Below are 13,944 nucleotides of genomic sequence, written 5' to 3' on the forward strand. Positions count from 1 at the left end.
TATTATAATATTTATAATAAACTTTGACCTATATCCATCTGTGATAATCCATCAATATTATGTTCCACTGATAGATAGATTAGAAATAAAGATTTCTGCTTTTTTTACTAAAAAATTAGGTGTAATTTCATGGAAATAATGTTTATTAACCATAAATTCCCCCATAAAAGTGTAAAACCTGTGGTAATGAGTTGGAGCGAGGTTGGCTAAAAAGGTGTAACACAGAATTAGGTGGTAATTTATAGTTTATGCTTTATAAACCGTCAAACTAGACCAAAAGTTGCACGGTCGACGGGAAGACAAAAGGAGGGTTAATAGGGCTGTAGCGAATGTCTTTTTTTTTTTTACATGTCAAGCTTCTTTTGAATGAAGCCGTGAATGTCTGTTGTCATTTTGTTTTGTTGTATACGTTTTTTGAACATTACAACATGTAAACATGTTCGAGTAGAAACAGAAAATACAAGTATGAACTAAAGATGAGCACGATATGGGACCTTTAAATTGGCACATTTTTGGTGAAGCCCCGATCACATCCATGTTTAAAGTGGTGTTTTTGTTCTGATGTATTTTAGGAATTCTTTTGTCACACCTTGGCCAGACACAACAGATGAAAAACAACCTTTTGGCTAATTCTGGCATGTGTATTTATTAATTTGCACGGTCCCTTCTCATATAAAGTAGACCTTTTCTAAAACAGTATTTGCTGCCATAATGCTATTTTGTCCACCCCCTGCTCGTTTATGATGATGAGTCACAACAAATGCACATACTTCCACAATCCATGACATAATGACACACCGATACGCCGCCACACTCGTGACTAACCTGCTGTAGGTCGCCCGGAACTGGACGTCAGTCAGGATTCCCAGGGGGAAACCATCTGGACCAAACGCTCATTTCTATACATTCAGCAGAATGTATAGAAGCATTTTCTGCACACAGCACAGACTGATAAACAGCATGAACATATACAGTACTTACATTGTATACAGACATTCATAAATTATAATTCTTTTCATCCGGACATCAAGTAAAACAACATTAAAACAAAAAAAAAAGTCAGATTATGGATAAAATATCCATATTTTTAATGTTTTCTATGAATCTTCTTGAGCAAAACAGTACAATATTGTTTTGAACTAGTGCGTCATTTATCGTACCAGACACATTAATAGTCTCAACTGTGCCCACATTTCTTGACAAGTGAAGATAATTAAAAAAAGTTCCTACAGTTCATTTTACGACTTTGCACCGTGTCATTTTCCGAGAAGCAGACAAACCTGTTTGTGCTCGTGCAACATGACGCAGTCCTGCCTTCAAACTAATACAGTACTTGCATAACATATACAGTAGTGTTGATTTCAGGGTCACTTATTGTTAAAGTCAAGTCAACAGCAGAAGGCATCATCATCCATTATCATGTGCAAACGGTACTTGTGTATTTCCATAAGGTTCAGTCCATCTCAACAGGTCCTTTTCCCTCAATAAGACCCAGATCAAACAGGATTTGCAAGTCTTTTTTGGCTGTTATTATGATCATCGTGTCACATGGATGTTACTTCAGCTCACAATGCAAAACAATAAATGGCAAAAGGAAAGAATCCATCTTCAAATCTTCCCACATTCTCGTCATCCTGACTCATGTTTTCTTTTAAAGGAACAGTGTGTAACATTTCAGGGGATCTATTAGCAGAAATTGAATATTCATAACTATGTTTTAATCACGTGAAACGAAGAACCTTACCTGAGAATGAGCCGTTGAGTCCACCATGTTGTTCCGCCATGTTTCTACAGTAGCCCAGAACGGACAAACCAAACATGACTCTAGAGAGAGCCTTTCATGTTTTATGTTACCTGAAGGCCACCGCAGTTCTCCCACACGCTTCCGTTGCTCCTAAAGTAGTGTTATTATGGTAAGGACGGCCGTGAACGAGGCGAACGATTTAATCGCACATGTTTTTTATCTGTTCAAAATGTACCTTAAAGGGAGATTTGTCAAGTATTTAATACTCTTATCAACATGGGAGTGGGCAAATATGCTGCTTTATGCAAATGTATGTATATATTTATTATTGGAAATCAATTACCAACACAAAAAAAAGACAGATATTGTCCAGAAACCCTCACAGGTACTGCATTTAGCATAAAAAATTATGCTCAAATCATAACATGGCAAATTCAAGCCCAACAGAACAACAACAGCTGTCAGTGTGTCAGTGCTGACTTGACTATGACTTGCCCCAAACTGCATGCGATTATCATAAAGTGGGCATGTCTGTAAAGGGGAGACTCGTGGGTACCCATAGAACCCATTATCATTCACATATCTTGAGGTCAGAGGTCAAGGGACCCCTTTGAAAATGGCCATGTTAGTTTTTCCTCACCAAAATTGAGCGTAAGTTGGGAGCGTTATTTAACCTCCTTCGTGACAAGTTAGTATAACATAGTTGGTACCAGTGGATTTCTTAGGTTTTCTAGTTTCATATCTTCACTCTAGCTTTATAACTAAGCCCAGTGCAACCTTAAATTCGCAAGTTGCGTTAATGTGTTAAAGAAATTAGTGGCATTAAAACAAATTTGTGTTAACGCGTTATTATCGTGTTGACTTTGACAACCCTAAAATAAACCAAACCTCTCAGACGCTGTCGGAGTTACCTTCGGTACCGGGCAGTTGATAATATTCATGCACACTTTTTAAATGACATACTTTTAAGTCCAAGTGGAGTCACAAGTCATTGGTTGGATTGATTGGAGTTGCAAGTCTTAGAGTCTAAAGTCATCAAATTTGTGATTCGAGTGTGACTCGAGTCCACACCTCTGCATCGTTGCACTGCTACTTTTACTAAAGGATCCTCTATGATGGACCGTATGATTGTTGAAATGTTGTTTCAAAATTAATCATCTCCGTCATAATAAAAGAACAAAAGTCTTCCTTTTTTTATTTTGACACCAAAATTAGTAAAAAATCTAATTTGCAGCTGCCAGAAATAAACGAAACATGATGTCACATCATGTCGCCTACAGACAAAACACACAACTAAACACCTAAATAGGAGATAACAGAAAGAATGGTATCTGAGGGTGGATTTCTTTCTCTTTTCCATCAATCACAGAGACCAAGAGTCTATTGTAGCATAATTATCTGTGATTGACAACCGGTTTGTTTTCCATTGTGCAAACCCAGAAAACCTCCTCCCATCTGCCACTCCAAACTGCTCCCTAAAAATAAGTTTGCATGTTCTGTTTGATCCAGTTGTGATTGGACAGCTCTGCACACTTCATGTCTGGAGTGTCTCTGTTTGATTTACTTCATCGTCCTTCGGGTCAGAAGAGCAGAGTGGAGAGAAATCGAGTGGTTTCACATCCCAAACTTTGAATTTATAACTTCAGTTATTCTGTGTTTTCTGCTGCTGACAGGTTTTTGATGTCAGAGGGATTAAGAGTTAGCTTTAAAAGAAAATGTCAACAACTTGGTGAATACACTCATTTGTTTTCTTGCTGAGGGTTGGATTAAAATCTTGATATCACTCTCGTGTATGTGTGTAAAGGCTCTGACACACCAAGCCAACGATCGGTAAGTTTGGGGCCGTCGGTGAGCGTCTGTCGGACTAGTTTCGTCGGCTCTACTCTGCCTGTGTCGGAGGTTTTTCGGCCGATTCAGCATGTTGAATCGGCGGCATCCATCGGTGAGAGAAATCACAATAAGCAAGCAAACAAGTAAAGACAACACAGAAGGCTCTTCTCATTTTTCATCTTCATCTCATCTGATCATTCCAATACACAGATATTTTCACAACGACATCTGGAATGAAGCTAAGTGGTGAGTGAGAGCGGTGTGAAAATGGTTGGCAAACGGCGCTTTGTTTCATGTACGTATCATTTCCCTTTTTGAACGATGAGTACAGACTACCGCCGCCTGCTGGTGTGTCAAGTTATTTCCTCTTACGCAGGCACAGAACGTACGCGTACGAGTCTTTGTGGTGTGTTCAAATGCAGCGGCCAATACAAGCACGACGTGAGCCGACGCGACAGTCGACGTTCATCGCCGCTAGTTCTCTGATGTCGGGTTAGTGAGTCTGGGCCTTTAGCTGCGTACTTCTCTAATGCAGGACAAGGGGGTTTAGCAGAAGGGAAGGCTCTGTGAATACAGCTAAGAATGCATCGCGACCCCCCCGGTGAAACTTTGGCGACACATAGTGGGGGTCAGCAGCCCATATTGGGAACAGTGCTCAACTAGCATGTTTTTCCCAAATGACGTACAGATTTTTAGGCATTGTCTTATCTCAAAAGGCTTGAAACATATTGCATATAGCTGCCATAAATGGGAAAGAAATCTCCCTGGGAAGGATACCCATGGACCCCTCTTGGTTTGGGCTGAGCCCCGAATGCTTAACGTTTGGCTCCGTCCTGAGCAGACCAGTACGTGTTCTGGACTCACTTCTGGACCCAGCAGAGCCAAATGACGACTAATTAATGTAACCAACCATCAGCTACAGGGGTTGATAAAGTAACCGACACACCTTACAGTACAGTAACCCTGCAGTGAATACCGTGATTTTGTTTTTTTACTTTTCCACTTGTGACGTTACGTAACGCTGCAGCGTTTGATGCACCAGAGATTTGGGCAGAGAGCTCTGAAAATCACAACAACAGAGGCAGCTACACAGAAAGTGAGTCATGTTGAGTTATCAGTGTGTGTCAGCTTCAATACACTTCTGACAATCACGATTCAGGCAACATGAGGCAACTTACACTAATCAGCCGTAACATTAAGACCACTGAGAGGCGAAGTGAATAACAGGGATTATCTCGTTACAATGGCACCTGGCAGTGGGGGGGATATTAGACAGCAAGTGAACATTTTGAACTTTGAACTTTGTGTTGGAAGCAGAAACAATGGGCCAGCGTAAGGATGTGAGCGACTTTGACAAGGGCCAAATAGTGCTGGCTAGACGACTGGGTGAGAGCATCTCCAGAGCTGCAGCTCTTGTGGGATGTTCCCGGTCTGCAGTGCTCAGGACCAAGGAAGGAAAACCGGTGAACCGGCAACAGGGTCAGACCCGAGGCTCATTGATGCACGTGGGGAGCGAAGGCTGGCCCGTGTTGTCCGATCCAATAGAAGAGCTACTGGAGCTCAAATTGCTGAAAAAGTTAATGCTGGTTCCGATAGGAAGGTGTCAGAACACACAGTGAGGAGCAGTTTGTTGCGTACGGGGCTGCGTAGCCGCAGACCGGTCAGGGTGCCCACTCTGTCATAATGTTATGGCTGATCGGTGTATATCAAACCAGACAGTCGTTTTGGTGCTGCATCAGTCACAAATACTATGAAGGTAAACGTCTATAACACGACAAACCACAACTTTAAAGCAGCAGTAGGTAGGAGTGGAGGAAATATGATGAAAAAAATATATTTTTATAAAACGGTCACTCCTGACAGTAATGCATCAGACAGGTAATCAACGCTGCCTAGTTTAACTGTTTGATCGGTGAGTGATTGACAGCTGCCTCCGTTCGAATGAACAGCCAATAGGAACGCTCTCTCTCTCTGAAACGACCTGTGATTGGTCAAAGTCTCCCGTCACGGGCTAGATTTTCTAAAGCCTGAAAACAGAGCCATGAGGAGGAGCAGAAGTCTCTTTCAGAACACTTGAATTACAATATGCTGAAAGATTATTATGGATTTTTTGCCCAATGATGCCTTAAATATTCTGCCTACTGCTGCTTTAACAAAAATTGGAATTCACTGCAGAGCTGTTATCTACGAGATGTCAGTTATTTTATCTCGCCACTTCATCATGCCGTTGCTCAGCTGATTCGATCTGAATCTCCTCCCAGCAGCACCTGTTCTGCCGCTCTGCTCTCACCTGCGATCTGTGTACACCACGTGTACTGCAGCGTGTACTGCAGCGTGCTCACAGGTAGTGACCCAGATCACTTCATGCATGATCAGACCTCAAGTCAAAACATTAGGTGCGGTGCCTTCTCAAACACATATTTGAGTAAGACTTTACAGTACTGTATGCTTTTTTCCCCTACTGTTTACTGGGATTATAGCACCACAAACTTCGGCAGTCACGTCTTTGCTGCGAGGACTGCACAGTGTCTGTTACTGAAATCTATTGAAAGGCTAGACGGAGCTGCGTCTCTTAAACACCCTGAACGGGGAGAAAATGCGTAGGCCCGTTGTTATGGAGCTTATGCTCGAGCACTGGCGCGGACTGCAAACGCAGCCTGTCGATCCGGGCTCCATGTAGTGAGGACAGCTACTGTTCTGCTGCATGTAGGCATCGGAGAACGTGAGCTCCTGAGGGATCATGGTGGGTATGGAGCCCTGCACCTTCTCCTTGCTCCTGTACCACAAGCAGGAGCATATAGTCTGGAAATGCAGCACCTCGGTGTAGACGCCTTTTAAATCTCTAGCCTTTGTGGCGTCGTCTGCTACGGGTGTGGACGAGGTCGAGGCTGAGATCGGTAGCAGGCGAGCCACCTCTCCTCTGGGCTTGCCGACGGACATCAGGGCCCTCTGCTTGGCGTCCCTGCGCTCGTCCTCGGTGTTCATGGTCAGGAAGCGGAGCACCACCAGGTTCAGGAACGCCCCGATCACCGTCAGGCCCATCAGGATGTAGACGAAGCAGAAGGCCACGTACCGAGGGTCGTTCTGCAGCGCGTCGTCCCTCTGCAGGGCCACGTAGTCTCCGAACCCGATGGTGGTGAGCGTGATGAAGCAGTAGTAGTAGGCGTGGAGGAAGCTCCATCCCTCGCAGTGGGAGAACGCCACGGCCCCCACGCACAGGGTGCTCATGCAGGAGAAGAAGCCCACCGTCACCATGTTTGCCATGGAGACCTCGGTGTGACGCATTCCCAGGCACTTCTTGGCTTGGTGCAGCAGGTACCTGACAAACGTGTTGATCCGCTCACCCAGGCTCTGGAACATGACCAGGGTGAGCGGGATCCCCAGGAGGGCGTAGAACATGCAGAACACTTTTCCTGAGTCGGTGCTGGGCGCCGCATGGCCGTAACCTGCAGGAGGAGACATCAAAGTTTTTACACCTCAGACAGACGGTCTGTTATATGCTGTCAGAAAAGCTGTGATGTGGCGAAGCAGTTTGACACCGAGCTCCTATAATAAAATTATTATTTTAAAGTTGTTGATTGAATTAATTCCGCAGGAAACCAACACACACACACTCCCACTACATCCTCCCGTTAATGAAAAAACCCAATCACACTATCCAGCCTGACTTTAATGTTGTGAATTAACAGCTATTTATTTATAACTCCCACGCTGTTGTCAGCTGAGACGTTGTAGGCGCTGGAAATAAATCACTTTCCTCACCTAAATTACCCTGAAGTGGCCGTAGAGATGCCCTTGTTGTTTCAGTGTTTTAGCGACTAGAGAAGCTGTTTCTGTTTTACAATGACACATAAATTACACCTGATGTTTTAGAGGAACAGTGTGTAACATTTCGGGGATCTATTAGCAGAAATGGATTATAATATTCATAACTATGTTTCAATCACCTGAAACTAAGGATTGTTTTCGTCAGCTTAGAATGAGCCCTTCATATCTACATAGGGAGCAGGTCCTCTTCACGGAGTCCTACATGTTGCTCTGCCATGTTTCTACAGTAGCCCAGAACGGACAAACCAAACACTGGCTCTAGAGAGAGCCTTAACGTTTTTTTCGTTACCTGAAGGCCACCATAGTTCTCTGACATGCTTGTGAAACTGCAGTAACGTGAGCCGCAGAGTGCAAAACCGTGGTACCGCCAGCCGCCGTTGCTCCTAAAGTAGTGTTATTATGGTAAGGATGGCCTCTGAGCGAGGTGAACAGCGTTACCACGGTTTTGCACTCAGCGGTTCACGTTATCGCAGTCTTGGAAAGGGAGGAGTGAGCGGAGAGGCAGTTGGTTGCAATCTGCAACCACACCACTAGATGCCGCCAAATCCTACACACTGTCCCTTTAAAAGTTGATTCTGATATTTGAGTCAGTATTCTCAGATTTGACTGTTTAAAGAGTAACTAAACTCAAGAGTTTTGGCTGAAGTGCCTCTACCCTGGAAATTAAAAAAAAGCCTCTAGAATGTGAAAAAAGGCGGGCTAAGACACGGCCAGTCCCTCCTCCGTGACGTGACCTGAAGCCGCCCTCCTCAAGCAACTTGATAATGCCTGGTCACATAATGCCCCCTTAAGGTTAAACTCTGCCGATCCTCAACAGGCTCTGCGCCACCGCAGCGTAGGCAGCACATGCAGACAAACAGCGCCTGGAGCTCTTTTACCGGCAGGTGGGCGAGGAGCCCCGGCAAAGGAGCGCCGTTCATCTGCATGCACCGCTCGCGCTGCAGTACAGAGGGAAAAGGCAGAAGAATTGGCAGCAATCCTGTAAATAGCGAAGCTGTTCGTACCATTATTTTATATTCATGTAATAAACATACAAATGTCAATTAGACGGTAATCTGCATGAGATATAAAGAAAAACAAATAGAAATTGGTTACAATAATCATCCGCTTATAGTGATCAATTTGACCCGGACAGACGTGAAGCGGTTTCCACCGAACTCCACAGTCTGACGTTGGTTTTATCGGAGGAGGTGGGGTTTGGGGGATTGGTTGATGGTGAAGGCTGTCACCATGCCGTCACCTGCCACCAGATCAGCCAACAGCAAAATTCAACTGCAATAGCTGGGTTTCAACCAGTAGAGGGCAGTCACGATGCATATTTATTACACAATATGTACAGTGGTGTAGTGGAGGGTATACGCAGGTATAAGGATCTTCTATTTTCTGGTATTTTACAGTATACCCACCTATCAGCCCAAAAGCCATTAGAATATACAGGAGTACACCCACTTCCTCCTCTGTAACTAACTACCCATCTACCCAGTACACCCACCTCATCAACGACCACTACACCACTGAACATGTAGAATTCAAACACTTGCTTTGAATGCCAAGATTTGGACCTGAATCCATCAACAACACTATTAAATACCCATATATACTATATATATATACTGTATATATACATACATACATAGTGTTTTGGCTGAAAACAAATGGTTTGGGGGTTTAGTTACACTTTAAAGAAAGAAAGAACAAGAAATTAAAGATTTTTTGTCCCACCAATGTTATATTCCTGGTATTGTATTTATTCATTTATTCAACCAGGAAAGCCTCATTGTTATAAAGTTATTCTAATAAATAATTTTTTGAGGGTGTTTTGGTGAAGAAAGGCACCAAAAACAACGAGTTACAGACAAACAACATAAGACAAAATCAAAGTAATGTGAAGGATTTCATCCTAGAAACAGCTTCTTAAAATAGCCCAGGAGCTAAAATCATATAAAATAACTAAAATCAATGCAAAACAATGACTTAATGAGACTAAATGAGTGGATCATTGTGGACAGGTCTTGAAACAGGATTCATTTAAGGAGATAAAATCTACATAAAGTATGTTTTAACAGTTGAATGGATATAGAGACGTTTTCAGTTGCTAGTCAGAAATCTATTAGAGGCGTTGGTTTGGCTCACATGGGGGTAATATGTAGTTAGTGTCTCTCCTGTTATTACCTCTCGAGTCACACGACTAAGCATCCAATTATCTGAAAAATAAATATCTAAAACCTTTACTGCTGTTGTGATGATATTTACAAAATCCTCAAAGAGTCTTTTAACCATCTGGATGAAACAAATATTCTGTTTGCTGCACGAGAAAAATATTTGGACAAATAGAAGTGAAATATTGGTTCATGTGGTACTAACTGAGCGAGGAGTTATCATTTCTGGTCACCATCTTTGTGTCCCAAATGTATGTAAAGTATGTAATACATGTTTTGCAATACTTATATTTTAAATAATAAAAACTATATAAAAAGTATAGATTGTACACGAGAAGAAACAAACCAGTAAGGGGTCTAGAGACATCACATCAAAGACAAAATTACCTTTTGCCTTGATTGTTTTTATAAGGTAAAGTAAAAGTGCAAAAGTATTAGCATCAAAATATATTTAAAGTACCAAAAGTTATCATGATGCAGAATTGCTCGTTACAGAATAATGTGTTATATTATTGGATTATAATTGTCAATGCATTCATGTGTACATTACTGGTAATTGTAGAGCTAATTTTTATTATTTTATATTGCATACTCCTGGGCTTGTGAAATCCCCCAGGGATCAAAAATGTTTTATCTTAACCAATAATATTACATCAGAATTTATTTGTTTTATTAATTTATTCTAAGTACAGGGATCAATAAAGATTTATCTTAATTTATTTATTGATTATATTTTTTATCCTATTTTTTAAATTAATTAATTAATTGATTATATTTTGTATTATTTATCTCAGTCTGCAAAGAAACTAGAAACAAAAGTACAATATTTGCCTCTTAAATGTAGTGGAGTATAAATATAAAGTAGCAGACAATGAAAATACTCAGTACTACTACAGTACTATAAAACTTAAATACAGGGGTCAATAAAGTTTTATCTTTATTTATTATAATTTTTTTATCTTATTTATATTTAAATTTATTTTTTGATTATGTGTGGTATTATCAATCTCAATCTGCAATTTAACAAGTAACTAAAGTACAATATTTGCCTCTGAAATGTAGTGGAGTAGTACTCAAGTACTAGAGTACCTACAATTGTGCTTAAGTACAGGGATCAATAACATTTTAACTTAATTTATTTGTTGATTATATATTTGTATCTTCATTTATTTGTTGATTATATTTTTTATCTTCATTTATTTGTTGATTATATATATATTATCTTTATTTATTGTCTTAATATATCTGTTGATTATATGTTGTATTATTAATCTCAATCTGCAAAGTAACTAAAATGCATTATTTGCCTCTGAAATGTAGTGGAGTAGAAGTATAAAGTAGAAGAAAATGAAAAATACTCGAGTACAGATGTAGAAGTACCTCAAAAAGTAGAGTAGGCTACTTGAGTACATGTACTTCGTTACTTTCCACCACTCCACTGCTCACATGTAACACTAATGAGATGCACAAACTGAGGTAACATCCTGTCTGCAGCTCTGCACTGAGCATCTTCAAAAGCTGCTTTAATTAATGTGTTTAATTCAGAAACTTAACCAGCTCACCTATGGTGGTAATCACAGTGATGGCGAAGTAAAAGGAGCCAGCGAACTTCCACTGGACTCCAGCTTTGTGCGGTTTGAGCTGCAGGACTGTGTGCTCCAGCTCCTCGAAGTTCTCTTTGGTTAAGTTGTATTTGCGCATGAGTTCGTACTTCCTGGCATCCAGCTTCCTCTTGTGGCTCTTCTCCTGTCTGGACTCCAGAGTCTCGAACACGGCCGCTCCGACCACCAGGTAGGTGAGGATGCTGATGATGAGGGCGAGAGTCCGGGCGTTTTGTCTCTTCATGGTAATCTGGAGACAGACAGAGAGCTGAGAGAGGCGACCTTCTCCTGGCTCACTCCGGATCCAACAGAGAGGAAGGAGGAGACTTCTGGAGCTGTTCTCTCAGCACCACCCCCACATCACAGTTGGGTTGTTACTGTATTTGGACTATTTGTCATCGATTTATATTTAGATTCTGCAGAAAAAGAAACACCGGGTAATCCCACAGACCCATCAAAAAGAAAATTGACTTTTGCATTGATTGTTTTTATAAAGTAAAAGTGCAAAAGTATTAACATCAAAATAATAATAATAATAAAATAAATAAGATTTATCTGAATTTATTTATTGATTATATTTTTTATCTTATTTTTAAAATTAATTAATTATTTGATTATATTTTGTATTATTTATCTCAATCTGCAAAGTAATTAGTAACTAAAGTACAATATTTGCCTCTTAAATGTAGTGGAGTAGAAGTATAAATCAGCAAAAAATGAAAATACTCAAGTACAAATACCTCAAAATTGTGCTTAAGTACAGGGATCAATAAAGATATCTCAAAGTAATTATATCTATCTTATTTCTTTTCTTAATTTATTTGTTGAATATATATTTTTTATCTTAATTTATTTGTTGATTGTATATCTTTTATCTTAATTTTTTTCTTAATTTATTTGTTGATTGTATTTTGTGTTAGTAATCTCAGTCTGCAAAGTAACTAGTAACTAAAGTACAATATTTGCCTCTTAAATGTAGTGGAGTAGAAGTATAAATAAGCAGAAAATTACATACTCAAGTACTACTACAGTACTACAAGTACTTCAAAATTGTGCTTTAGTACAGGGATTGTGAATTCCCCCCAGGGATCAAAAATGTTTTATCTTAACCAATAATATTATATCAGAATTTATTTGTTTTATTAATTTATTTAAAGTACAGGGATCAATAAAGATATGAGACTTGGAGGTGTTCTCTCAGCACCACCCCCACATCACAGTTGGGTTGCTACTGTATTTGGACTATTTGTCACCGACTTATATTTAGATTCTGCAGAAAAAAACACCGGAAAGACCCATCAAACCATCAAAGAGAAAATTGCCTTTTGCATTGATTGTTTTTATAAGGTAAAGTAAAAGTGCAAAGCATCAAAATATATTTAAAGGTCCCATATTATAAAAAAGTGTTGTTTTTTTATTATAAAGCAGGTTTAAGTCCTATATAAATACTGTGAAAGTATTGAAACGCTCAATCCACAGGGAATAAACACAGCCCGTAATCAGAAACTGTGCGTTTGAAACAAGCTGTCGGGATTTCTGTCCATTTGTGATGTCACAAATATACAATATTTAGACCCTTTACACAGATTTAAACGTTAACATTCTAAATGTTTCCCGGTTTATTCCTGGTTGCAGTGTATGTGAATGACATCAGCTGACAGGAAGTACATATGGACCCAAGCTGTTGCTTAGCAACGCAATTCTGTTGCAATTTCGTCAAAATGCGCTAAAACGGAGCGACTAGTCCCCTAACATCGCCAAATAATAAAGACTCTGGTGTGTGTATATGATTCACGGGTTCATTGTCCAGTGGCTATTTAAACAGAGTGGCTCTACTGGCTTCACAAGTTGTCTGGCAACCTAATGATAACCATCTTTTCCCTGAGCAAATATTTAAAAGCCACATCCCTTTTAAAGGCAGGTGAGCAGGTGGCAGGATTCTTCAGCTCCAACACGCAACCTTTGTCACACACACACAGAGAAAACAAAGGAGTAGGATTATTTAAAAAGAAAGGAAAAAGAAGGACAATGTACCAAATATTTGAGATATTATACATAAAGTTTAATATCAGAGGGTTAAACTGTCTTCAATTTCTTTTCTGCCTGAATGTTAAAGGATCACTACGATGATTTTAATCATGAGGTTGTAGCTATTAATGTCTTCTGTGTCTCTGAAGGAGCCTTTGATTTTGAAAAAAAATAAACCTGATGATGTCATAGTGATGTCATCAGGGTTATTTGGGTTTTCGACTACACATTTATTTATAACAGAAGTATAAACAGTATAGAAGCAAAGAGACAAAACCATGGTGTTTTTTTTAAAACAGACGCTAGATGGCGCCATCTTGGACTGAAAATGCTTATTATATTTATAATATTTTATTGTTCAACACAGGCCATTTCTGTAGAATATGACAATAGAATAGAAATAATTTTGTTTTACTTTTGTACGTCACTTTGTAGGCGGATGTTTTACTGGCATCTGGTTGCTGCTTTTAGTCCAAAATTGCAGAAGCGTAGCTTTGCTGCTGGGCGCTGATGTTGCAATGGAACGAACAATTGACTTTCACTTCTTGGCAATATATGTTCTTTGGCATTACAGAGGGGAGGTGCTGAGTTTGAAAGTCTATTGAGTTGCATTATGGGAAATGTAAGAGCCAGTGTTTTTTGGCGCTTGACTCATACTAGAGGCTGCACATCGGGATCTCAGAGGCTCTGGCGGCTTCAATTTCTTTTTAAATACAACATGGCTTCTTTAAGAGTAAGAGCACGGTCACAAATG

At 40.1% G+C, this 13,944-nt stretch overlaps 1 protein-coding gene across 1 annotated transcript; it reads right to left on the bottom strand.

The window, feature by feature from the left end:
* Nucleotides 1-4,318: 4,318 nt before the first annotated feature.
* Nucleotides 4,319-11,522, bottom strand: kcnk3b (potassium channel, subfamily K, member 3b). The gene is made up of 2 exons (XM_074660784.1): nt 11,124-11,522; nt 4,319-7,020 (listed from the first exon to the last, which is right to left on the bottom strand). Exons 1-2 carry the CDS (start codon nt 11,404-11,406, stop codon nt 6,128-6,130), a joined length of 1,176 nt encoding a protein of 391 aa, XP_074516885.1. The 5' UTR covers nt 11,407-11,522; the 3' UTR covers nt 4,319-6,127.
* Nucleotides 11,523-13,944: the final 2,422 nt, after the last annotated feature.

The sequence above is a fragment of the Sebastes fasciatus genome, chromosome 15 (assembly GCF_043250625.1).
Source record: "Sebastes fasciatus isolate fSebFas1 chromosome 15, fSebFas1.pri, whole genome shotgun sequence".
NCBI lineage: Eukaryota > Metazoa > Chordata > Actinopteri > Perciformes > Sebastidae > Sebastes > Sebastes fasciatus.